The sequence below is a fragment of the Nyctereutes procyonoides genome, unplaced genomic scaffold (genome assembly GCF_905146905.1).
Source record: "Nyctereutes procyonoides isolate TBG_1078 unplaced genomic scaffold, NYPRO_anot_genome, whole genome shotgun sequence".
In the NCBI taxonomy this organism is placed as follows: Eukaryota; Metazoa; Chordata; class Mammalia; order Carnivora; family Canidae; genus Nyctereutes; species Nyctereutes procyonoides.
The window spans coordinates 59426304-59452441 of NW_026575140.1; the positions used below are offsets into that span (position 1 = coordinate 59426304).

A 26138-nucleotide genomic window follows, 5' to 3' on the forward strand; every position below is an offset into this window, starting at 1 on the left:
TCACGGGGAAACATTATAGACCCTACTTAGGAATGAGATAGGGCTTTTCCCAAGCATTTTGGCGGGGTGTGTGTTCTTTCCATGATGCAGATGTGAGGAGCAGATGGTAATTATTACAGTGACGACCATTGCTGCCTTGTGCCACTGAGGTCTTTAGGTCTCACATTGCAGAGTTTATTTCCCAATTTCTAAAACATCTCCATTAATCCTGCTTCCCAAGCTTTACTATTTCCTTGAAGAAGCTGCTCAGATAAAACCTATATTGAGGCATGAGTGGTTTATGAAAACAAGTGTTCTATGGAAGAGTGTGTCTCTGCCAGGGAGTGGAGGATCTGCCAGGTTTTTTGTTTTGTTTTGTTTTGTTTTTTGACCTGCCAGGTTTTTAAAGAAATCCAATATATGTTTTCATGATCAAATTATAGCAAGAGACCTGTGCAGTCTTTATTGTTGTTTACCTGTGGGAATTCTCAGGAGATAGATGAAAACCTTGCGAGTTAAAGCTGAGAAACAAAGTTTCTGGCTGGTGGCGAGCTCCCAGCTTCTTTTCAGATTATGTTCCTGTATCACATCCCTAATTTCAGGGGCGAGACACACAGTCTGATGTGGAAACTAGAAACACTTGGCTGAATACAGGTTGTTTCCAGAATAACCTGCCACTGGGGCTTTGGAAGCACAGCTGGTCTGCGTGCTCCAGAGCTGTTTGTGAGTCCTGCCGGGTGGAGCTGCTTGAGCTTCTCAGTGCTGTGTTTGAGTGTCTGGGGTGCAGCCCTGTACCTCACACCTGCACAGAAAGCAGCCCTCGCACTGTGCATTGGGTCTGCAGAGAGCTTCACGCTTTTCTGGTGTATCATCCTCTGGTTTTTACAAGCCAAGTAAGGAGTGGGCCTCAGAGGTCTTTATGTTAAACAACTTTGTTATTTTTCTAATCATGAAAAAATTACCCATTCATGTAGAAACTTACAAAGTACAGGAAAGCTTAATATAATTATCAGTTATAATCTGACCACTTGAAGGGTGCATCTGTTAACATTTTTCTGTGTATCTACCTGGCCTTTTTACATGGGCATATTTGTGTGGTATATATAGCTGTATATGCATCGTAGATGTGTGTATATATACATATACATATATTTACACACACACATCATGTTTTTAATATGTATGTTCTTTTTAAATAGGTAACTTTGTGTTTATATGGTTTCAAAAACAGTCTTTTTTACTTTATACTATGAACTTTCTTCATGTCAGTAATTATTTTTTACCTGCACATAATCTTTGTTTTACTTTTTTTTCACTTTCATATTTTTACTTTAAATATTTTACTCCATTTAATAGTATGTCCATTTCAGATGTTCACTTGAAAAGAGTTAGTTTGCAGTGACACAAAGAACCTGTGCCAGGTACTTGTGACTTAATTGATCCCCCCCCCCCCGGCCCCCCCAAGCCTCATACCACCCATGGTGTATGAGCCTCAGGGGAAAGACTATTTCTCTGTGTTGGGAGATTTAGAAGCTACTTTATGTGTAGGTTGCACTACTGAACCGAATTAACTGAGTATGATCTCATCGTCTCTCCTTTCCCCAGTAAACAGTGGAGGCAACACAGCCCTGAGCGAGGACTTTGCACAGGTGTATTGCTTGGCAGATGGGATCCGAGTATGGATGGTAAGATGTGCTTTGAGATTTTTATGTATTTTGAGTTGTCCCACCATGGTTTCATGCAGTTAAGGTAAGTAGCTCTCTTCTCAAGGATATAACTTTAGGAATTTTTTTAACTAAAGTTCAGTGACACGAAAAGCTCTAAAATAACGTAGGATGCTTGAAATCGTGGTATGAGTGCTGAGAATGTTCAGAGAAAACAGGGCGCATGCCTGGAGCCCCCTAACACCTGTTAGCAACCCCAAGGCCACTCTGCGGGACCTCTTCAACTGGGAGGGAAAATTTTGCTGTAAGTACTGGGCAGGCGCTGATGGCTTTAGGTGGGTGTGAGGCTGCTCTCCAAGGAGAGGCCTTCCTACATTGTAGAAATGTAGTTCTGTAGCGTTGCTTATTGCAGCCATGCCATGGAGGAACATGTCCATGAGTAGGATGAGCAGAGAAACAGTAAGTTGTGTTACTGTGCAATACGACGCTACCATGTGAGGTGATTTGTACGATGCTGTCCTGTAGTGAGAGTGAAGGAGGTGAAGTGTGTGTGTGAGCTCACACATGATGAGCAGAAGCCAGTCCTAGAGGAACCCATGAATACGTTTTATCTTGTGTAAAGTTTACACACAGCCCAAATCTGTGTCGTGTTAGGTATATAAGTAGGTAGTAAAAGTATACAAAGTCATGGAAATGATGAACATCAAACTCAGGAGAATCATTTTTTTTTCTTGAGCGTGGAGAAGAATCCCTATGTATTTTCATTATGGTCCCGGTATTCACAATCATCTTGAGTGCTGTGTAGGAATGGGGAGGAGTCATGAAGTAATGGAGAGGATGGGCAATGAACTTGAGAGCAGGAGACCAGCCGCAGTTCTTAGATGAGCACAGCGGCTGCTCCTGGGTATAGGATGGTCAGATTCTGTGGCTGGAGTGAGTCGTGCACGGTGGTGTGTCCCAAGACCCTTCCCACATTCCCGGCTTGGTGACTTGTCCCATTTGGTGGAAGCGTTGACCAGACTGGAGAAATGGCCTTTGATCTGGGAGTAGGGTGGGGTGAATTTGTTCTGGGGCCACACAGGTGATCTGAGACACCAGGCTGGAGAAGTCAGTGAACCTGGAAGAATCTAACTGGCTGGTGCTTCACAGAAATGTCAAAACAGAGGTACAGGTAGCTTCAGATCACTGGCAATGGGGTTTCTTAATGTATGAGTTTACCCAGGAACCAGAGAGGCTTGACCAGGGACCACAATGATGAGAACGTAGTTGGTGCTCAGTACGTACAGGATAGGTAGATGGAGACCGAGATGGACAGAGTCTCCTGAGAGAAACTAAAAGGTGTTGTCAGAATGGTAAAAGGAGGGTCAGGCCAGTGTTGATGAGACACTAAGGTAGTAGTAGCAGTTTAAGAAAAAGAGATTCTGATAAAACCGCCTACCACAGATGCTTGAAGCAGAAGAATTTGGCAGTTGACGAGGCACAGCATAGATCGTGCCTCTGCTTTAGGGTAGGACAGACTGCCGATGGCTAAATGCAATGCCAGCCTTCTCTCTCAGACCTTGGCCTCCCAGATGTCACACATGGCTTGTGCTTGGGCTATGAGCACTGTGGCGCACAGCATGACCATCACCTGTGCTGCTACCAGGAGCACTGCTCACTGCCCGGCAGGCCCAGCCTCACTTACACAGGTCCCCTCACACAGGGTAGAATGGAGATCAGATTGTGGTCCAGTGTGTACCAACCTGGGTGGGGAACCCCAGTCAGCCCCTGCACTGCTCTAGAGCTCCTCTGCTCTGTCTGTACCAGGTCGGCTTTAGATAAGGGCCCCTCCAGCCCCAGTGTTCTACTTTTTTTTTTTTTTTAAGATTTTATTTATTTGTTTGAGAGAGTGGGAGAGTGTGAGCAGGGTGAGGAAGCAAACTCCCTGCTGAGCCCGGAGCCTGATGGGGTACTTAATCTCACGACCCTGAGATCATGACCGGAGTTGAAATCAAGAGTTGATCGCATAACCGACTAAGCCTCCCAGATGCCCCATGATTTTTTAAGTAATAGGATCTGGTGTACCCCCACCCCCACACCCCGCCTCCGACAATGCATAGTTGAAAAGAAGACTGCTTCAAAGCCTGGATTCCTTCTAGGAAAAACCACACAGCTCCACCCCATGTCCTCAGCAGCGGGATAGTAATTGTACAGTTTTCTGTGATGTCCGTGCTGTGTGCTTTGAAGTCCTTGTGTGGCTGCTCATGCAGTCCACCCTCCACAGTGTAATCGTGTGGCTCCAACTTTGCCCCCCAGCTGGAGATGAAGCAGAAGTCATTGATGAACCTGGGGAATGAGGCAGAAGAAAAGCATGGCCCAGAAGCTGCCGAGGCGAACCCTGAGAGCCTGGGTGAGTGTGCTGAGCCTTCTGTTACATGTCTTGGGAAACCGGAGGCCTGTCTTGGGGGTGATTTTAGTTGAAGGTGTGTTGACCTATGGAAAGTACTGCAGGAGCTATATGTGGTTTCTACGGATGGGTCACAAATAGAAAATGCCAGAGAGTCACTGTTTTGTAACATGATCCAAACAGAGCACTTGTCTCACAAGTGAGAGGCATCAAGTGCTTTTGACCTACATCTTGTTGTGTTTTTGTTTTTTATATTTTAAAAATTGTTTTTAAAGGGCAGCCCCAGTGGCTTAGCGGTTTAGCGCTGTCTTCGGCCCGGGGCATGATCCTAGAGACCCGGGATCGAGTCCCACGTCAGGCTCCCTGCATGGAGCCTGCTTCTCCCTCTGCCTGTGTCTCTGCCTCTCTTTCTCTCTGTGTCTCTCACGAATAAATAAATAAAATCTTTAAAAAAACTAAAATAAAAAAATAAAAAGATTTTATTTGACAGAGAGAGAAAGTGCTCTAGCACAAGCAGGGGGAGTGGCAGGCAGAAGGAGAGGGAGAAGCAGGCTCCCTGCTCAGCAGGCAGCTCAATGAGGGACTTGATCCCAGGACCCTGGGATGATGACCTGAGCCAAAGGCAGACGCTTCACCAACTGAACCACCCAGGAACCCCTCTTGTTACGTTTTTAAAGTGTGCTCTCACTGAATATTCAGTGAGATTAAGGAATTACTGTTAATATCTTAGTGATATCATAGTTCTGTTAGAAACTATTACTATTTTAGAAAAATGCTGAAGTTTTTAGATGAAAGTGTGATGCCTGCAATCTGCATGGCAATAAACCAGGGAGAGGGTGGCTGGTGAAAGGAGACAGGGTCAGGTGTGCATGATGGGTCCTTATAGTCTTTTCTCTCTGTATGTTAGAAAATCTCCACAATAGAGGCGTCTGGGTAGCTCAGTTGAGCAGCCAACTCTTGATTTTAGCTCAGGTCGTGATCCCAGGGTCATGGGACCAAACCCTGTGTTGGGCTCGCTGCTCAGCAGGAAGTCTGGAGATTCTCATACCACCCCCCACCCCCACTCCTCCCCTCACTCACGTATACTCTCTCCTTCCTTCTCTCTCAAATAAATAAATAAAATCTTTTTTTTAAAAAGGGAAGAAAACAGTGCTGGGAAAGTTTTGATTTGTATATGACATAGAAGTTTGTTTTCCTCAGAAGATGCATATGCCACTTTTTTAATGGAAGTATTTCTTGTCCTAAATTGTAGAGTTTTAGGACATCTGGGCAGCTCAGTGGTTGAGCATCTGCCTTCGGCTCAGAGCATGATCCCCAGGTCCTGGGATCAAGTCCCGCATCAGGCTCCCCGCAGGGAGCCTGCTTCTCCCTCTGCCTGTGTCTCTGCCTCTCTCTGTGTCTCTCATGGATAAATAAATAAGGTCTTTAAAAAAAAAAAAAAAACAGTAAGTTGAATTTTGACTTTTTTCCGTGCTTTCTTTGCTTTCTGCATTTAGCAAAAGAGTGTATTCAGAAGAGTCTTCTGTTACTACGATTTTTGCCCATGGGAGTAAGTTCAAAAGAAAGCTGTGACAAGCTGGTGGCTGCAGTAGAAACAGATCACCTGCAGCCCTGCGACAGGTGCCCAAGGACGAGCTCTGTGGTGGAGGAGCATTTCCAGGCCTCGGAGTCTCCCGTGGACACGGGCACCCTTGCCGCAAGCAGTGGGGGTCCTAGCTCAGATGTGCCGCTGAAGCTGCTGCCCAGTGGTGGCCCCCCTGCCACTGAGGTGTCCTTTGCCACTGCCGAAGAGCCCTCTTCACCTTCCGCTCCTGCCCGGCGGCCTCCCTTCACCCGAGGGCGACTTCGACTGCTCTCCTTCCGGTCAGTGGAGGAGGCCAGGCCCGTGCCCACCGTGAAGGAGAAATACCCCGTGCTGAAGGATGTCCTGGACTTCATTAAGGACCAGTCCCTCTCTCATGAGAGGTGAGCTGGACAGTGCCCTCCCCTCCCTGGGCCAGTCAGGGGCTTCACGTTCATGCTGAGGGAGGGGTCAGGATTTGTTTTAGAACCTTCAAGATGAAGTTGGGTGATTCTTTCTTGTAAAGAAGTATTTTTTCACTGAAGGTTTGTACCTTATACTGTACGTAAATTGTATCTCAGTAAGGTACTACTAGGATAAAAAAAAATTTGTTTTGGAGGATGCCATTTACAATGTGTCTTATTTTAATCCTGGGATAAATTTAGGATTTGAGATTTTCTGACAAAATATCTGTCAGCGTGCTTGCATCTCCAGAAGTATTGCATGTTTTAATTTCCTGCCTTAAGAATTAAAACTTTGTCTCTGTGGGGCAGTAGAAATAATCACTGTTCCTTTTTAACTAATGAATTAGTTTGGGCTGTTGATATGAGCTGTCCCTGTTGATGCTGAGCACTGAACGTAGCAGACGGGTGCAGGACCGCCCTCCCAGGAGCAGCTCTGCATTTCCGTGCTGCAATCGCGGGTTCTCTCGGAGGCCCTGACCTGTCTTCTGTCTTCAGTGTCGTAAAGGTTCTTGCCTTGAGGAAAGCTCAAGCTCAGAGCGTCCTGGAGGTCCTGAGGATCATTCAGTACTGCACGGAGTCCCTGGGACGGCCTCATTGCTTCCACCCACCGTGTATACTTTTCCTGATGGAGCTTCTCACCTGCCAGAAAGAGTTTACCAAGTAAGGATCAATTACAGGTCTGCCAGGAAAACAGGGCTCATTTCAGAGAAATCCTGACAATTGTCTTTAATTAGTGACTATTATTTCCACATAGGATGCAAATTTATGTTTTTGGCCAATTCTTTCATTCTAAGGAGAAATGGGTTCTATCCTTTTAGTAAATAAATACCAGAAATCTGTTTATTCCTCCTGGTGAGTTTATCAGCTTTATTTTACCAGACAGCGAGGATTGTGTTCCCTGGGTGCCCACACTTCTGAAAGCCGTGAGCTATGTAGAATTTTCTTTTACAGTAAGGACATTAATCTGAGTACCTCACAAGGTTGTTCTAATAGCCACTCTAACTATTTCCTGAGCATTGACTGCCCGGCACTGTTCTAGGTGATGCAGGTGCAGCGGTGGACAAGGCAGACGAAATTCTTGTTCTAAGGGGCTTGTTCTGTTGAGGAGAGACAGATGATCAAAGAAATCCATCCATCCATATAATGTGCCCATCCCAGACATGTGGTGACTTAGTCTGGGTGGTCAGGGAGCAGGCTGGGAAGTCCCCCTGTGAATAAAGAGATGAATGACCAATGAGCTTAGAGGGTAGAGCACTGGAGGCAGAAGGAACCGTGCCCCCGAGGTGGGGGCTTGTCCTCAGGAAGTGAACTAAAGCCGGTGTGCCTGTGTGAGGGGGGACAGCAGGAGACCAGCTCAGGAAATGAGTTGAGGCTCAGATGATGTAAGTCTTTATAGGACAGGATTTCAGGTGTTTGGATTTTGTCCTGAGTTGTAGATGGGAGACCCCTGGGGAATCCTAAGCTCACAAGGAGCACGCTGCATTTTACGTTTATGAAAGATGTTTCTGGCTACTCTGTGGGAAAGTGTGGACGGAAGCAATGTAGTCGGGAAATGGCTCAGCCGGCCAGGCAGGAGGTGGGGGGCTCTGGACCCTGGAATAGTCCTGGAGATGGAGAGAAACAGGGGCACGCAGGATCTGCTTTGGAGGTAGAGTTGCCAGGATGCACGAAGGGTTGGGCATAGAGTGGAGATGGAAGGAATCGGGAAAAAGGAGCAGCTGGGTCTTGGCTGCAGTGGTTGTTGGATGGTGATGCATCGTACTGAGGGCAAGAGAATGGAAGGAACAGCTCGGCGTGTTAGGTTTGACCTGCTTTCACATCCAAATCAAGGTTCCAGAGGACAGAGTTAAGGGTCTGACGTTCTGGAGAGAAGCCAGGGTAGGGATAGAGTTTGCACACTGTCTGTGTGTAGCTGGTCTTTGCAACCACGAGACTGGATGATCAGGACAGAGCACAGAGGTGGCCAGGAATGGGCCCAGGACTGAGCTGAGGGACATTTCTGTGTGCAGAGCTCAGGCAGAGGAAGAGGCCATCAAGAGCCAAAACCAGGGGCTGGAGGTGGGGCCAAGGCCAAGACAAGGACATGCCAGCGTATCAAATGTTGATGTAGGAGCTTGTGCCAGATAGGGACACACTGGGTTTGTCTGGAAGCCACGGGGCCAAGCGCCCAGCTGGACAGGCTTGAGTGGAAGATGGGGTGGGGGGGTGGAAGGGCAGACAACCACTTCAAGGACTCTGGCCTTAGGTGGAAGCAGAGGGAAAGGCAGAATTGCAGGGGCGCCGCTGAGGGTTTTTGAGAGGTGTTAGCACGTGTCCACACGCTGGTGGGAAAGTCCTAGACTCACTGAATGCAGGAAGAGGACACGGCTGGTTGCAGACGCAGAGGGTCAGTGTGGACAGGGCCAGGGCGACCATTTGGTGGCAGGAGCAGTGTGGCGCACGAAGAAGCAGGCCGGTTGGTGGGTTCAGTGGTGCAGAGATGGGGCCTGTGTGGTCCTTCTGTTTTTTAAAAATAAAATAACATAGTCGTCAGTTAAAAAGAAAGGGTTGGGAGAAGTAGTGGCGGTTTATGGAGAGGCAGGAAGGCTGCCAACAGGGATGCACAGCGGAAAAGCCAGCCCGTGGGCCTGGCAGTTTGAGTGCTGCCCTGAGCCCCGTGGTCATGAATGTATAGCGGTGCCCGTCAGCCTGGTGGCCTCCTCCAGCAGCATGACGTTGCATACAACGGCAGGGTTTCTCAAGCCGGCCTTGGAGGGAGGAAGCAGTGGGGAGTGGGCACCTGTTAGGGCCAGGAGATCTCCACTGGCTACACTCAAGTTGGGATTTCAGAAGTCCTGCCATCACTGTGGGGACAGCGTCAAGGATGGGACGGCCTTTGGAATGGAGGAGGTCCCTGGAGGTGACCATGGATGTCTAAGTCTCCCGGGTGCCAAGGTCACAGGTGAGGGGAGAGTGGCAGGCCTGAGGGGCCTGGCTGAGTGAGCCGACGGGGTGGGTGGGCGTAGAGAAACAGGAATCCTTGCCTTCCCATACTACTGACGGCCTCGAGCTATCACTCCCTAAAGTTTGGTCCTTGTGCTCCTGCCTCCGCGCCGCACGGTCAGCTCGCTGCTGCTCGGTCTGGCTTCACGTAAGGAGTAACGATCGTCAGCTCAGTGACGGCCCTGGAGTGATTGGTGCTTCCTTCTGCTTCCAGTTATTTCACACACATGGAGGGCTGTGGTGCACGTCTGCGCAAAGAGATTCGAGACACTTACTACCAGTTTGTTCTGTTTTTGGTTAAAGCAGTTAAAGAATTTAGCAGCATGAATGACAGGTATGGTATAACTTTATCATTTCTACAGAAAACATCATTTCTATTCTTGCTGCCTTTAAAAGAAATAACATGTTCAGTGTTGAAAATGTGGAAAAACGCAAAGTAAAAAAGACCCCCCTTGGTGTTACCGTCTAGAGCCAGATGGTCGCTTGGAGGCACTGGTACATTTGTTCCAGCCTTTCCCATGTGCTGTGTTGTTTTTCAAGGGGCCAGCCCTTGGTTTCCGTGAGAACGTGTGGCCTGACCTGTACAGTTGCTCATGTTTCAGTGCAGTTTTAAGACAGGAATGTGAAGCCATCCCCCAGTCTCGTCCCTCATCAATCTGCGCTGAATGAATGACCTGTGCTCGTTTGGGGCTGGCTCCTTGTCAGGATGTGATTCTTCCTCCCCGGCCTTGTCCAAAGGGTACCCTGAGATAGGCGTGGCCGGGCGGAAGCCTCACAGCGCACTTGCAGGACCCTTGCCAAACTGTCCTTTGAAGGGGGCTTGTGTAGGATGTGGGAATTTGAAAGGACGGCTGGCCCCTGTGCTCTCCGCTCACAGACACCCCAGGTTCTGACTGGCGTCCTGTGATGGGCAGCCTGGGTAATGCCCTGTTTCATGGGTCCCCTAGGTCGCTGCTGCCTGCCTTGTCCTGTGTGCAGACAGCCCTGCTCCACCTTCTGGATATGGGCTGGGAACCCGGCGATCTCGCTTTCTTTGTGGACATTGGGTTACCACACCTTCTCATGAAACTGTCACAAGAGAATATAAGCGTCCACGACAGCGTGATCAGGTAAGAAGCCAGAACTGCAGCCTGCAGTTCCTGAGGCAGAGGGCTCAGAGTGTAGCTGCTGGCGTGATACTCCCTGGAGCATGTCCTGGCTCTGCTGACACTGAGTTGGGTGGCCCTGGGCCACTCGTTTGACCCTGCTGTGCCTCAGTTCCCTCTCCTTACACCTGGAGGTGATGGTGGAGGGTAGATGGCGATGCTTCTCAGTTGACAGCAGTGTCAGCTGCATGGAAGGGTCTGGAAGCTGGTGGAGGTGGGTCAAGAGGACCTGGACCCTTTGTGGTTTTGGAACTTATTGAATTGGAGAATCTTTTTTTTTTTTTTTGATTACATGCATGTGGGATTTCAGCCTTTGTAACCTCTTGCACATCATAAGGACTTAGGATGTGAGAAACAACAGTACGTGGATTTTCTTTGCTTCCCACTCTTTGTGTCTCTCCACCCTGCCTGAGTCTACTTCCCATCAGCCACTCGTGTACATAGAAGAGAGAACAGAACAGGAGAAGGACAGCATGGGGAGGGGAAGTTAGTGAGTCAGCCTTAGTACAGACTCCACTTTCTCAGACATTCTGGGAAGAGGAGCCAAAACTACCCTGACTCCTTGTCCCAGAGACTGGCATCGCCCTCTGTGGGTGGACGTAGCTGGGGTGGCATATGAGCCCACGGGTGTGCCCAGAGTCCACCCCCTGTGCCCTGGTCCCCCAGCACCCAGCTGGAGTGTGAGCAGGCCTGACCACAGTCCGTTCACACACCAGAATCAGCAATGTGTCTGTTGGTAAATGGTTTGCATTTGTGGTTCAGCAGATCCTTTTATATTTGAGGTTCTGGTTGCTAAAACAAACTAGAAACCAAAATTACAGAAATTCATGACTTTGCATCTTAAAGGAGCCTGTGAGATTACCTGTATGAAACTCCTTGTTTGCAATGAGGAGCCCTGAACCAGGGCTGAGTGCCATGTGAGGGCCAGGCAGCTGATAGGAGCGCCATTCCCTGGGGTGCCTGCCTCTCTCCTGCTGATCCACCAGAGCCACTTGGGCTGCAGCGCCAGCACATGGTAGCTTCACCACATGAGGCTGGCAGGGTCTGAGTCCTCATTCAGGGTCGTCTGCTCCGGAAGGGGCATTTCCCTTACTGCCCTGGGCTGTCAGCAGCCTGGACATCAGGGGGCTTTGAAAAACCAGAGGTGCATGCTTTCCACTCGGAAGTCTGAAAATGCTCCGTCATTAGACCTGTGGGACAGTGTGCCACCCAGCACCTGTGGGTTATTGGGAGAGGCATCCTGTTCTCTGCTTGTGTCCTTTCAGCCAGTGCAGTGAAGAAGATGAGCTCGCGGATGCCAAGCAGAATTCAGAATGGATGGATGAGTGTCAGGATGGCATGTTTGAGGCCTGGTATGAAAAAATAGCCCAGGAAGATCCAGAGAAGCAGAGGAAAGTAAGACCTCTTGACCAGAGTTTTCTGAAGTGATTGGCTGGGAGTTTGGAGAGGAGACTGCCCAGGGGAATGTCAGCAGACCATGTCCCAGAGGGCTCCCAGTGTTAGTTCACACCTTCGGGAGATGCTGTCACTGACTCTGCTCTGTGGCCTGGGGGTGAGAGGGGTTCCTTGAACCCTGGATTGACCAGATCCTAGGGAGACGACTCTGCTCTGTGGCCTGGGAGGGGAGGGAGGGGGTCCCTGAACCCTGGATTGAGTGGATCCTAGGGAGACAGCTCTGCTCTGTGGCCTGGGGTTGACCACATTCAGAGCACAGCTCCTTCCGGTAGAACTGGACTCAGAGCGTGGGCTTGTGCGGCCTGAGCATGACATAAAGTACCAGCTTATTAATTTACAATGAGAGAGAGGATTGCCCAAGGGTTTGGGTTCTCGCGTCCTCGGGTAGCATGCTCCCTTCCTGCGGGCGTAGGAGCGGGAGCCAGATCTTCATCATGGGCTGACTGCTGGGCGCAGAAGCAGCCATGTGCACTCGGAATTGGAATTCTGTTGTTCTGACGTGCACCAACCTGCCGCATCTATCTTCATGTGAGATGTTGGTGTGTCAGAATATGTGATACCAAGTGGCTCCTGCCTCAGAGTCCTTCGTGTTTGTGGTGGTGCATGCCTGCTGTGTGCCATTACGGTGCTCACGTAGCACCTCTCTGGGGCTTGCATGGGGCACGCTGATGTGGCCTCTGTGACTTAGTGACTAATGTCCCATCACTCTGGGCTGTAAAGAGAAATTGTACCGAGGCCTATGGCCACTCTCCAGTACAAACAGCTTGCTTGCTCTCCGAACACTGCTCTGTCCCACCCAGTCCCCAAGCCAGAAGTCTGGATGTTCTTGACCTCGCCTTTCTTGACCCTGCGTCTGGTCCGTGCCCGAGGTGCCACACCATTTGGGCCTGCCCCCTGCACCGCTGTGTCTCCCCTGGCGCCGTGCGGCCCCTGCCCCTTCACAGGGTACTCTGACAGCTGCTCCCGTGACCGGTCTCCGGGGCTGTGGCCTGGACTCCTTCAGTCCATCCTCCACTCAGCAGAGGAACTTTGAGAACACTCCGAGTGATCATGTACCACACCTGTCTCTTGGTCTCCTGCATTCTGCAGCCTGGTGCTGAGAGACGGCCAGTCTTTGGAACTGCTATCTGGCCTCTTGGTGCTTCCTGTAGAACTCAAATTTTGTTTGGCATGCCTGCCACCTGCCTCCCCGCAGCAGATACGTGTCTATCTCTCGGGTCTCAACCAGGTCTTGCCCCATGACCTTTCCTGACAGTCTCTGGTGCCCTCTGCAGAGTTTCCTTGGCCCCTGACTTCATACATCAGAGCTGTTGTCACCCTGTGCGGTCCTCAAAGGGATTCCCCAGTAGACTCCAGGCTCCTCCCTCTCCTCATCCTCGCCCCTGGCTGCATGGTGGATCTTAAGTACCTGTTGGAGGACGGCATGATTGATGAGTCTTGGCCCCATCGGAAAGTCTGTGGGCTAATTGTGTGTATCTCTCCCTACAGATGCACATGTTCATTGCTCGCTACTGCGACCTGCTAAACGTGGACATCTCCTGTGATGGGTGTGATGAGATTGCCCCCTGGCACCGCTACCGGTGTCTGCAGTGCAGTGACATGGATCTCTGCAAAACTTGCTTCCTAGGTATGTGCCGCCCCCGAGCCAGTCATTGCTCTATTTTCTGTGACCTTATCATTTGTGTAAAGCCTCTTGTGCGAGATAGAAATACTGCTGGTGGTATGCCCTGACCCGTGGGCAGATAGGAGCCTTACCTCCCTGAGTGAACGAGAAGCTCCATAGCTATTACCTGAGGTGCTTCTGTCTTCCCTCCTGCTGGGTGTAGGTACTCGGTGAACACACAGCACCACTGAATGTACATTCAGCTGAGTTTCCGGAACACAGTTTTCCTCTCTGAATCATGCAGGGTTTACAAGTAGATATACACACAAAAGCAGCCCTCAGAAATTCTTGACTATACCTGATGTATAGCAAATTGACAGTCTGAGCAGCCGTGTGCCTAGCCCCATCGTGCAAGCTACCGCCCTGTCCTGGGAGCACTTACAGTCTTAGCAGGGGCCTGGATGTCCTTGCACAGTGTATGTCCCAGGACAAGGGTGTGCATGCTGGGGTACAGGTGGGGGGTACAGGGTTCAGGCCACACAAGTTCAGAAGTAGCCACAATCCCTGTTGCAGGGACGGCTCGGGAGGCAGTGGGAGGTACAATGTGACTCGGTCTCTGAAGAAAGTCAGAGCTGTGTGATGCGAAGACACAGAGTGAGTCCAGGCCCAGGAGTGAGCATCTGTGGTGTGTCAGTGTCTTTCCGGCTGAGTGATGGGCTGAGATGGGGGCTCCCAGACCTGGACCCTGGGGCAGTGGGGTGTTGACATCAGCAGGCTTCTGCTGGAGGAAGGTGCTCCGGCCTTATGGGAGTGTCCTTTAGGGAGGCAGTCACAGCAGCAACAAGGGACTTAGTGCCTGGACCAGGTCCTCGGCAGTAGGAGCAGAAGTGGGTCAGCTGTCCGGATTGGTGAGCGGGATGTGGTGGAGCTTGCTTGGACCACACAGGACATGGACAGTTTCTCACTCACTGGGTTTGAGGTTGTGGAGTCTGTAGTTCTGGAATGAAAAAGTGAGAGCAAAAACCTGGTCACTCTTCAGTGCTTGTTAACAGGAATACACAGCAGACACTTCATGTTTGTCAGAGGAGGGGTCACACAGGAGACGGCTCACGGTGGGTACACGAACTTGTCTCTGTCAGGGGTGGTCATGATGGGAACTGGTGGGGCTGTGTGGGGCTGTGTTAGGGGTCTATCCCTGGTACAAGGCTGAGAAGTTCCGTCCAGGACAGCCTGGATCCAGAACATGCCTGTGGCCCCTCACATCCTGAGCAGGAACTTGGCAGAGTCCTGCTTCTGGATAGTTAGTGTTTGGAAACTAGCACTTCTGGAAGCCCTTAGCCCGATGACCTCATGTTCTTTCCTCAGGTGGGGTGAAGCCCGAGGGCCATGGAGATGATCACGAGATGGTCAGCATGGAGTTTACCTGTGACCACTGCCAGGGTTTGATCATCGGCCGGAGGATGAACTGCAACGTGTGTGATGACTTCGATCTTTGCTACGGGTGCTACGCGGCAAAGAGATACTCCTACGGGTATGCCTGCGATGACCTCTGGCCACAGAGTGCCTTCTTTGTGTACTCCTTCGCCTTTTTTTTTTTCCTCAGTGATAAAAACCTTTTTACTATAACAGATTTAAAACACACCCACAAGTAAAGATGCTTGTACTCTGAATCCCCTTGTTGCCACTATGCAGATTCCACAGCTAGGCAGAGCTTGCTGTATGTGCTTAGCCTATTCCTTTTTTCCTTTATTACAGTATTTTAAAGCAATTCACAGACATTAGATCATTTCCTTCATATGCACTCCATATCTATATCTGAAAATTATGAGTGTTTTCTCACATTACCAAAATGATATTATCACATTCTAAGCATTTCACAGTGAGGGCTCCTTGGCACCTGCTCTCCAGAGGCATTGTTTTGCCCGGGCAGGGATGGGGGCATGAGATCCTGAAGTGGCTTGTACAGTGTTTGTGTTGCTTCGTTGTTCTAGGCAAAGGGTGTTTAAACTTCAGTTACCACAGCCTTAGAGGTCACAGTGCCCAGTGCTGACCCTGAGCGCTGCCTTCTTTTCGAGCCCTCACAAAGGCTTGTACGCCATGAGCATGTCTTGCCTTTGCAGCCACTTGCCCACCCACGGCGTCACAGCCCACCCGATGGTGACCATCCGGATCAGCGACCGGCAGAGGCTCATCCAGCCATACATCCACAACTACGCCTGGCTGCTCTTTGCTGCCCTGGCTCTCTACAGTGCCCACCTGGCCAGTGCAGAGGACGTGGATGGTGAGAAGCTGAATCCCCAGGACCGTGGCACTGCCAGCCTGCTGCGGAGCCAGTGCATGCAGCTTGTCGGGGACTGTCTGATGAAGGCTCACCAGGGAAAAGGTAATTGTTCCTCTTGCATAGGACCAGGATGACTCTCAGCTGCTTGGGTGGGAAGAGCCTTTGCAGAAGTGGAATTCTGTGCTTGGTGAGAGGCAGCTCGACCCACTTTCTACCCCAGGCAAGGGAGAAAGGGGCAGTTCCGAGTTCACCTGCTTCTGAGTTCAGTCCACATTCCTATGTGCATTTGTGAAAAATGACATTAAAAATGCATTTAATTTCTCTAAAATATTCATGTGAAGATGTAAAAAAAAGTAGTAATTAAGACTCCTAATGTCTGTGGATGAAACACTTGGTGTTTGAGCCTGCTTGGCTTAGCTTTGCTGAAGGAGTATTGTTTTGACCCAGGTGTGCAGATCTCCACGTAACTGCATTCTAGATGAGGGCCATTTGTAGTTATAGTTGCTTGATTAGTAAAATACCTGGCTGACTTTGACTTTACTGAGGGGCACTGAAGAGAACCTAATGTGCGTGTTCCACTTCTGAGGTGTTGGGAGTTCGAGGTTCCCTGTTCTGGTGTGAGGTAGGGACACCTGGTTGGGCAGCACGTGCACAGTGCTTCAGAGCTTGTCAGTGGGAGTGTAGACATCTGATTGTGTGGGGCTACTGTGCATTGTCATGTTAATGATCTTCTTCTTAGGCAGTCCTGTCTTGTCTTGGTCTTCTGCTATTAATCAAGTCTAGGCATGCCTCTTCAGGCTTTAGGTGCTTGATGTCAGGAGCCAATTAGATGTGGATAGCCAGGGAAGTTGGTGTTGGTGCGCTTCGGTTTGCTTTGTGGGGAACCCAGCCATCTTTCTCCATGCAGTGTAGAATGATGTATGGCATTTGCAGGAAATGACCTCACTGTAAAACTTCTAACCATTCCCTCATTTGCTCCCCATGCAGGTCTGAAAGCTCTAGCTCTCCTTGGTATATTGCCAGATGGTGAACCTAGTCCAGAAAGTCGGGCCCCACCCGTCACTGTGCCCACTCGCACGGCAGAGGAGGAGAGAGCTGTCTGGGGCCCTGAGGACCTGCCACATAAAAGCCTTTCTATGTGCTACAGTGTACGTCACAGTGTATTACTACACAGAAATCTCAGGCCGAAACGAGGAGCCACTTAGGGGTGGGGGCAGAGCAGAGAGGTTGAGGCACAGACTCTTGACCCAGACCCTGGGTTCCAGCCACTGCTCTTCCAGGTCCTGGGCACATTACCACAATCTGCTTCACTTTCCTGTCTGTGAAATGGGGTGAGAATAGTAGTACCCATCCCATAGGGTTATTCTGAGGATTTACACATATCACATTGCCAGCTAATGTGTGTACAGTGCTTAAAACAGTGTTTGTAGTACGTTCCATGTCAGTGCTAACTGCTCCTGTTACCTGCCTTCTGGTGGGAGTATAAGGAAGGAACACTATGCACCTAAGGAGGTGAGTTCCTGGCCCATGGTGAACACCTCGTATGTGAAGCTGTTAGTATTTTAGAGAGAGAGAGGGTACGTGCGTGGCTGTGGGGCAGAGGGAGAGGGAGACAGGATCTCAGACCCCATACCCACGCTTCATCTCCCGACTCTGAGATCATGACCTGAGCAGAAACCAAGAACCAGATGCTTAACCAGCTGAGCTGCCCAGCGGCCCTTGAAGCTATTTTTATAGTGAGCCAGTAGACCAGTAATACTAAGTGCTCTGCTTTCTGAATGGATATAGTGGTTTGCGTGTTCCTGTGTGAGTAGAAGGAAAGCCTTTTGGATCCAGGTGGAGCCTGTGATCGCAATCCTAAGGTTGGTTTTGTGGAAGAGCACAGCATACGTTCTGCAATGCTGCCTCTGAAACTTGAGCTGGTGCTGTGAGTCCCCCTGACTTTACCTGAGGAGCAGCTGGTGTTTCCTGGTTCAGGGATCCCGTTTGGTGGGATTTGATCCCATTGTCCTTTAGAGGAACACAGAAGCGATGATGGCTGGTGAAAACCATCCCCTTCATTCGGCAGAGAGACAGCATAAGACAGGCGACCTGAGCTTCAGAGTGGTCAATACTTTTGACCACAAAACAGCTTCTCCAAGGCAGCATTTTAACCACCCACAGATGGTGATGAGGCAGAGAGGACGTTGTCAGTAGCAACAGTCTTCACCTTTGAGCCTGGAAATAGTTGTGTCTTCCTTTGAGCTCCTAGCATCTTAGCACATGCCACCCATGAGCACTCCACTCCCTGTGTTTCCTCTTATCCATTAATCTGTCAGAATGACCTGGATGGATTTCTTTTTATTCCATAGATTAAAATCGATGACTATTCGGGGCACCTGGCTGGCTCAGTCTTTAGAGTGTGCAACTCTTAATCTCAGGGTTGTTAGTTCAGCCCCATGTTGGGCAGAAAGCTTACTTAAAATCAAAATCTTTAAAATCTATTTTTCATTACATATTTTGATGCTGAAATTGTCCCATGTTTAGTGAGTGAGTGGAAGCTCCTTCCAACTGGCCTCTGAGTCCATCCCATGCTTTTGTGTTTGAGTGCTTCCTTAATTTTTGTTGCAGAAAGATGTTTCAGGCTCATCCACAGAGGCTTTTCCTAGCTCAGGGAAAAAGGTCTCAGGTAATGCAAGCCAAGTCATCTTGCCAGTCTGAGCGGCTCACTGCCCGACTCTTGAACACAGGAAACCCTCCCACTCCAGTGAGAGCCCCTGTAACAAGGCTCCTTGTTACTTCCTTGCTAAAGTAGAATTCCCAGAGGTATAGACCAGCTCTGTGTGGTAGAAGGAACTCCATGTCTTTGTTTTTTTCTTCTTCCCAAGGGAAGAACCTTCCATACGTGGCTTCTCAAAGCTCAGTAGAACGTATTAGAGGTTTATAGTGTAGTCATTGCTTGTGAGACTGCAGCTGGCACAGGGGCATTTGGGAGATGTTTGGGGGATGGAGTGCAGCAATTACTGTCTTAATTAGAGCATAGATTTGTCATCAGGAATGAGGGACATTTTCTTATGGAATTCAAAAGTATTTCAGTCTCTAAAGACTGGCTAATGATTTTAAAAATTGTCTGACAGCATTAATGAGCAAACTCCTTTACATTTTGTTTTCAGGGAAAGGAAGATGGTCCTAAGGAAGTCAGACCTTTAGATAGCAGGAAGAGAAGTAAGGCAGATGAAGAAGTTGCATCCTTAATGAATGGTCCTTTGTGCCAGACTCCAATCTCAGACACCCCTGCAAGGCTTCCAGGTAAAGGCTCTGTGATCATTACCTTCATCTCTTCTATCTTAAATGCTCACAGACCTATCCCTGAGTGATGTATTGCACTGGCTAGTGACAAGGGGCTCCTGGTTTCTCAGTTTTGCATCGGTGGTACTGATAACACTTTGAAAGTCCACTTCCCTTCACTTTGTCTGCTCTCCTCCCTTGTGATTCCCGAATTTACTATGTCTTCTGTGTGCCAAGCAGTCTGCTAGAGTGGGGGGGGTACAGCAGGGAACAACAGGCAGACACACACACACACACACACAGCTCCTGCCCTCATGGAGCTTGCAGTGTGGGAAGGTGGAGACTAAGGTCACTGTAATCTGAGTAGGAATGCGACTCTGTCCAGGACAGAGTGATGAGTGGGTGCTGGCACCTACTGGTGTCTAACTGGAATAGACAGTATCCACAGGAAGCCTCGTAAAGGTTGGGCTGCGAGGAACTTTAGCTGTGCTACCCTCCCCTGTGGGGAAGGGGTTTCTGGGCAACAGGAGCAAAAACCCCAGAGTGGGAAGCCCCCAGGCTAATACACGGGGAGTCCCATGGACAGGTGCATGGGGCTGGAGCCCTGGAGGGTATAGTGTCGCTCCACTGTGGGGGCCTGAGCTGCCTGCCTTGGGACGGCTGCGGCAAACTGCATTTCAAGGTCAATGGAGGTGCCATGGGTTGAAGAGCCTCCTCTTGGGGCAACCACGGCAGCAGCATCTGTTCACCTGCCTGCTTCCTGACGGAGGCAGAGGTGAGCTCCTGGCATCCTGCCCCATCTGTGGGGTGTGCTCATCTGTGCAGTGCACGTAATTCCACCTTCCAGATAACAGGCCGGCTCTCCTGGTCAGTCCCGGTCCACATGTGGTTCACTCCTTCCTCAGGTGCTCACCGGGCACCCGCCATGCTCCAGGTCCAGCTCTGGGTGCTTGTGGTGAGCATACACCTCGGGAAACAGACAGATAACCCATATCAGGGGTTTGATGTGTTACAGGTGAAAGTGGCCTGAGCCCCAGAGAGCAGACTTGGGGGCTCTCTGCGTTTTCGTGGGGTGGTCAGGGAAGGCCTCCTGGAGCAGGATGGTCTCTGTTGTCTAGCAGCATGTTTGTTTGCCTATTTGTACATGTTCACAACCTGGCAAAATCTGAACATTTGATGTTTTATAACTCAGATGCTGAGAATACAGTCATGTTGTCTCAGGAGTCCATCGAGGAAAAGGCGGTTACTCCAAGTCCTGAGCAGGTGTTTGCTGAGTGTTCCCAGAAGAGGATTTTGGGATTACTAGCAGCCATGTTACCTCCCTTAAAGTTGGTAAGAGACAAATGGTATTTTCCTCTCTGGAAGAGGGGTGGTGGTATATGTGGAAAAATATATTTTTTTGGAAAGCCATGTACTGAAACCACCTGTTAAGAACCATCTGTGTGTCCCTGAGAGCTTTATAGTTAGATGTAGTGTCACAGGATGATGCCGGAGAATGTTCACACATGATTGTATGCAGCTGTTGGTGAAGACACCGCATAGTCCCTTCGGCAGCTGGCCAGCTATGAATAGATGTGAACAGGCTCAGTGTTCATTTGTGGTTAATGTGGATTCCATGGTAAACAGGCATCTCTCCCTCTCTCGGCAGGACCCTACAGTCCCCGTGATAGACCTGGAGCACGTCCTCCCACTCATGTTTCAGGTTGTCATCTCAAACGTAGGCCACCTGAATGAGACCTACCACCTCACGCTGGGTCTTCTCGGCCAGCTCATCACCCGCCTCTTACCAGTGGAGGTGGATGCTGCGGTGGTGAAAGTCCTCTCCGCCAAGCATACCTTGTTTGCAGCAGGGGACAGTTCTGTGGTGCCAGATGGCTGGAAGACCACCCACCTGCTCTTTAGCCTGGGAGCCGTGTGTCTGGACAGGTAGCCCCCCACACTCCGCCCTTTAGGTCCATGATTTGGCTGTGGATTGAATCCAGTGTGCTGGTGTCTAGGCATCTCTGGTGAGATTAGGATAAGATTTAGTAGAAAAGGTGTCAACTGACATTAAAATTGTACTTAAAACTCACATCTGGGCGCTATCTGCTGGTTAAACTTTCTGATGGTATATATTCTGGTGGGTTTTTTTCCTGGCAGCAATAAGTACAAGCTTTGGGGTTCAAGAAAATAGGTCTATCTTTGTTATAAAGCAACATAATCACAATATCAAATATGGAAAATAAAAATGGAGGAAAAAATCACCCAGCTGCACCATCTTTTTTTCTTTTCTTTTCTTTCTTTTCTTTTCTTTTCTTTTCTTTTCTTTTCTTTTCTTTTCTTTTCTTTTCTTTCTTTTCTTTTTTTTTTTTTTTTACGATTTTATTATTTGAGAGAGCAGGAGTGTTCGAATAGGGAGTAGGGTGGCAAAGCGATATCAGACGTCCCACTGAGCACAGAGCCTGTCCTAGGGCTTGATCCCATGATCCCAAGATCATAACCTGAGCCAAAATCAAGAGTCAGATGTTCAGCCCACCAGGCATCCGCCAGGCATCCCCTACAAGTGCCATCTTAATGCACCTGGTGCTGTGTTAATATATTTCCTCCTTAGGTTTTATTTGTGTGTAAACGTGATTGTGCACAAGTGCACGTAGATGTGTGACTTTTTACAGAGATTTTTAAAAAAAAAATCTAACCGTATACTGAGTGTATAGGTGACAGAGGCTTTGTTCTGAAGTTCTTGAACCCTTGGGTGAGTGGCTGTTGGGCACGCTCTGAGTGGAGTTTTGAGCCTTGCCCTGCCACCTAACGGAGTGCTTGCCTTCCAGCCGGGTGGGCTTGGACTGGGCATGCTCCATGGCAGAGATCCTGCGGTCCCTCAACAGTGCCCCACTGTGGCGTGACGTCATCGCCGCCTTCACAGACCACTGTATCAGGCAGCTGCCTTTCCAGCTGAAGCACACCAACATCTTCACCCTGCTCGTGCTGGTCGGCTTCCCACAGGTATAGCACTGCAAGGCCCAGCGTACCTTCCCGTCCTTGTTGCATACAGCAGGCTCTCTATAGCATATATTTTTGGGAGTTTCTTTCCTTCAGTTACATGATTTGCATTTACGGTATTGGTATACTTTCAGGATTATGGGATGGTTTGTTCAACTGCATTTTTAACATTTTAGCTATTTGACTCATTTTATTAGCCAGTACTTTGAATAATAGGTAACTAATCTATTGAATTACAGAGAACTTCTGAGTATGGTTGTTTCTCACTTGGCATTCATCTTGATCTCATTTTAATCCTCATGTCTCACAATTGGTTGGAACAGAGAGGGCTGTGAAAACATGGCTTCATCCTGTGGGCATGTAAACCACATCTGTACGGGGGGTGGGGTGCTGGACTCAGGAGAGCCCATCCTGAAGCCCCTGTAGAAGCTGTGGCACAAACAGAGGATGGGCTTGTGTCCCGTTATGGGTCCGTCCCTGTGTCTGCTGCCTTCTGAGTTGCCTTCTTGGTCTCTGTCACATTCTAGGTCCTCTGCGTGGGGACCCGCTGTGTGTATGTGGATCATGCTAATGAGCCACATAATGTCATCATCTTGAAGCACTTCACGGAGAAGAACAGGGCTGTGATCGTTGATGTCAAAACCCGGAAAAGGAAAACAGGTCCCAAGCCTAATTATTTTTTCTTAGAAGGGAGCTGTCAAATGACTGCATACCCTGAAGTCAGTGAAGATACTGTGGTTCTTGCTTAAGTTATAACTCCCTGAGCTGCTTTTTCCTCATCTGTGAAGTGATATGGTTAAATGAGGGTAGATTGGAAAGGTCTTGCCATGCCATCATTTTGTATACACAGCTTTGGGGTTCTGGTTTAGGGTCTGAACGTCTAATACTGTCACTGGCTGATGATTTGTTTTCTAGGGTAATTTAAACATATCGTGGAATCAGAAGCTACATGAATGTAAAATAACTGAATAATTGTGTTGACGTTTGTATCCCTTTCCATTTTGCTTGATCAGTAGAACAGTAAAAATATAAGACCTTTGACTTAATTTGCCATACATGAAAAACCTTGGAGTATGTCAGTGTATGTGCGTAGTTCTGCTTCTGAAACATTCAGCTTCAGCATTAGCATTGTCTGTGCTACTTTTGTGTGTGGTGTGAGGTAAAGACCAGGGTTCTTGTTCTTTTCCTTTTCCTTTTTCTTTTTTGCATATTAACTTCCAGTTGTTTCAGGACCACTTGTTGAACAAACTAGTTCTCCACTGAATTATCCTGGCATCTCTGTTGGAGATTAGTTGACCGCCATGGGTGTGTGTCTATTTAGGGTTCTGTTACACACCATTATCTCAAATACTGCATTCTCTCAACTGTTGTATATTTATACTAAATCTTTTTTTTTTTTTTAAGATTTTGTTTATTTATTCACGAGAGACACACAGAGGCAGAGATACAGGCAAGGGGAGAAGGAGGCTCCCTGAGCTGAACCCAATGTGGGACTTGATCCCAGGACCCCAGGATCACAACTTGAGCTGAAGGCAGATGCCTAACCGACTCAGCCCCCCAGGCACCTGAGTTTATTGTTTAATTTACAAATATTTGGGGGATATTCCAGATATCTTTGTGTTACTGATTTCAAGTTTAATTCCCTTGGGGTCAAAGAACATACTTTGAATTATTTTAGTCCTGTTACAATTATTGAAACTTGTTTTATGGTCCAGAATTTGATCTGTTTTGAGTAATGTTCCATATACACTTGAAGAGATTCATGTGGCAGCCGGGGTGGCTCAGCGGTTTAGCACCGCCTGCAGCCCAGGGTGTGATCCTGGAGACCCGGGATAGAGTCCCACGTCGGGCTCCCTGCATGGAGCCTGCTTCTCCCTCTGCCTGTGTCTCTGCCTCTCTCTCTCTCTCTGTGTCTCTCATGAATAAATAAAAAATCCTTAATAAAAAAAAAAAAGAGATTCATATACTGGGTTGTTGGCTGTAGATGTCATTCAGGTCAAATCAGTGGATAGTGTTAAGTCTTCCATGCTCTTACTGGTTTTCTGTCTGTCCTAATGATTACTGAGAGAGGAGTGTTGAGGACTCTAACCATAACTGTTTCTCAACTCAGTACAAAATATATCCTTTTTATGTCTGATAATATTCCTTGGCTGAAATTGACTTTACTATTTATGTAGCTTCTCTAGGATTTGTTTTATTACTGACATTCATGTGGTGTGTATGCTCACTGTGACCTGTCTGTGTCTGTCTGTCTATCTATCTATTTAAAAGGTTTTATTTATTTATCCATGAGAGACACAGAGAGAGAGAGAGGGAGAAGCAGGCTCCATGCAGGGAGCCCAACGCAGGACTTGATCCCGGGTCTCTGGGATCATGCCCTGAAGGTGGTGCTAAACCGCTGAGCCACCCAAACTGCCCTGTCTTTCCATTTAAAGTGGATTTCTTGGGCACGCTCCTGTGTGTGCCTCGGGGCATAATGAGTGAGCTCTGCTGAGTGGAGTTTTGAGCCATGCCCTGCCACCTAACGGAGCGCTTGCCTTCTAGCTGGGTGGCCTGGGACTACCTTCAAATAATATTCTACCTCTTAACATGTAGTGAGGAAGCATGGATTTTGTATTTCTAACCCCCATTCCTTGGTGCTGTAATTGTCACATATTTTACTTCTATACATTATAAACCTCAGAATAAAACATTATTTTTGCTTTAAAAAGTCAGATGTTTTGGAGCACCTGGGTGGCACAGTTAGTAAAACATCCAACTCTTGGTTTCAGCTCAGGTAGTGGGATTGAGCCCCACACTGGGACGAGTCTGCTTAACATTCTCTCTCTCTCCATCTTCCTCTGTGCCGTGCCCCCAGCTTGTTCACATGCACACACATTTTCTCACTCAAGTAAATAAATATATCTTTTAGAAAAAGAGTTCTCATTTAAATGAATAAAAAAATAAAAGGTACTTTAAGAAAGATTTTAAAATGAAAAAACAGTATATTTTATATTTACTTACTGACATATTTATCATTTCTGGTACATTTCATTCCTTTGTGTAAACTCAGGTATCTACCTGGTATCATTCTTCAAGCTGAAAAACCTCCCTTAACATTTCTTGTATCACAGGTCTGCTGCTACAGAGCTTTTGTTTTGATTTGTCCTACCAAATATTTATATTTATTTTGATTTTATCTTCGAAAGATAATTTTGTTGCATATGAAATTCTAGGCCAAGAGTTTTTCTTTGAATACTTAAAAGGTTTTGATCCATTTACTTATGGCATACCTAGTTTCTACCACAAGGTTTGCTCTCATTCTCTGTTACTCTTCAAATGTGTCTCTTTTCCTTTGGCTACTTTAAAGATTTTTTTCTTAGTCATTGTTTTTTAGCATTTTAATTAGGATATACCTGGACGTGATTTTATTTGTTTCTTCTTGGGGGCTTATTGATCTGTAGATTTACAGTTTCTATTAAATTCAGAAAATTTTGAACTATTATGTCTTCAAAATAGTTTTTTTTTTAAGATTTTATATATTTATTACTGAGAGACACAGAAAGAGAGGCAGAGACACAGGCAGAGGGAGAAGCAGGCTCCCTGTGGGGAGCCCGGTGTGGGACTCCATCGAGGGAATCTGGGATCAGGCCCTGAGCCAAAGGCAGAAGCTCAACCGCTGAACCACCCAGGCGTCCCCTGTCTTCAAATAGTTTTGTCCTCCCTCTCCCCCTCAAAGAAACATCTACTCTCACTGGGGGAAAGACAATAGTCCCAGCTCTGTGAGCTCCAAGAATTGTTCATCCTACTGCTTTCCTAGACCTAGGTGGTTTCTTGCCACATGTTTGTGCGGGTCATACTCAGCCAAGAGGAAGCTTCTGTGGCTTTGCACAGAGGTCCCCCAAACCCTCTCTGTATCTGTGCGTCTCCCTTCTTTGTGATCATCTGCCCCATAAATTCTTGCTGCCTTGACTTCCCTGAAAGCTCACCTCTTTATCATCAGTTCACTGAGACCTATAGGACTCTGCTTAGCTTTCTGGTCCCTGTTCTAGAGCCTGGAAATTGTCTCCTGAAAGCCAGGTGGTGGAAGAGCTGCTCTGGTTTATGTCTCTTCTATCAGGGATCATAGTCCTGTACTACTTTTTGCCTCGTGTCTGCAAACCATTGTTTCTTATATATATTTTTAATGCTCTGGTTGTTTAGGATAAGAGAGTCTATCCAGTCTGTCTTAGTTTTGTTTGGAAGTAGAAGTCCCACCTCCATGCTCTATTAAGAAGTCCCTTTAACACTTGGAGACAGCCTGTTTGTGCACAGTAGTAGGCATGTAAATTGTCTCTCTTGGTGGACCAGTGCCATTTCTGTGCTCACCTGCAAGCCAGCCTTGAATGTAATG

The 26138-nt window shown here is 48.2% G+C and overlaps 1 protein-coding gene across 3 annotated transcripts in view; it reads left to right on the forward strand.

Moving 5' to 3' along the window:
* Positions 1-26138, forward strand: part of ZZEF1 (zinc finger ZZ-type and EF-hand domain containing 1) — a 103378-nt gene that overhangs the window by 57546 nt on the left and 19694 nt on the right. For all 3 annotated transcript variants that reach the window (XM_055307200.1, XM_055307201.1, XM_055307202.1), the window contains exons 27-42: positions 1585-1664; positions 3939-4032; positions 5526-5994; positions 6550-6714; positions 9251-9370; positions 9984-10145; positions 11447-11576; positions 13125-13263; positions 14605-14770; positions 15360-15622; positions 16508-16668; positions 18673-18808; positions 19980-20119; positions 20436-20713; positions 21595-21769; positions 22294-22426. In XM_055307200.1, coding sequence (XP_055163175.1) covers positions 1585-1664; positions 3939-4032; positions 5526-5994; positions 6550-6714; positions 9251-9370; positions 9984-10145; positions 11447-11576; positions 13125-13263; positions 14605-14770; positions 15360-15622; positions 16508-16668; positions 18673-18808; positions 19980-20119; positions 20436-20713; positions 21595-21769; positions 22294-22426 — 2811 coding nt within the window. The remainder of the gene's footprint in view (positions 1-1584; positions 1665-3938; positions 4033-5525; positions 5995-6549; positions 6715-9250; positions 9371-9983; positions 10146-11446; positions 11577-13124; positions 13264-14604; positions 14771-15359; positions 15623-16507; positions 16669-18672; positions 18809-19979; positions 20120-20435; positions 20714-21594; positions 21770-22293; positions 22427-26138) is intronic.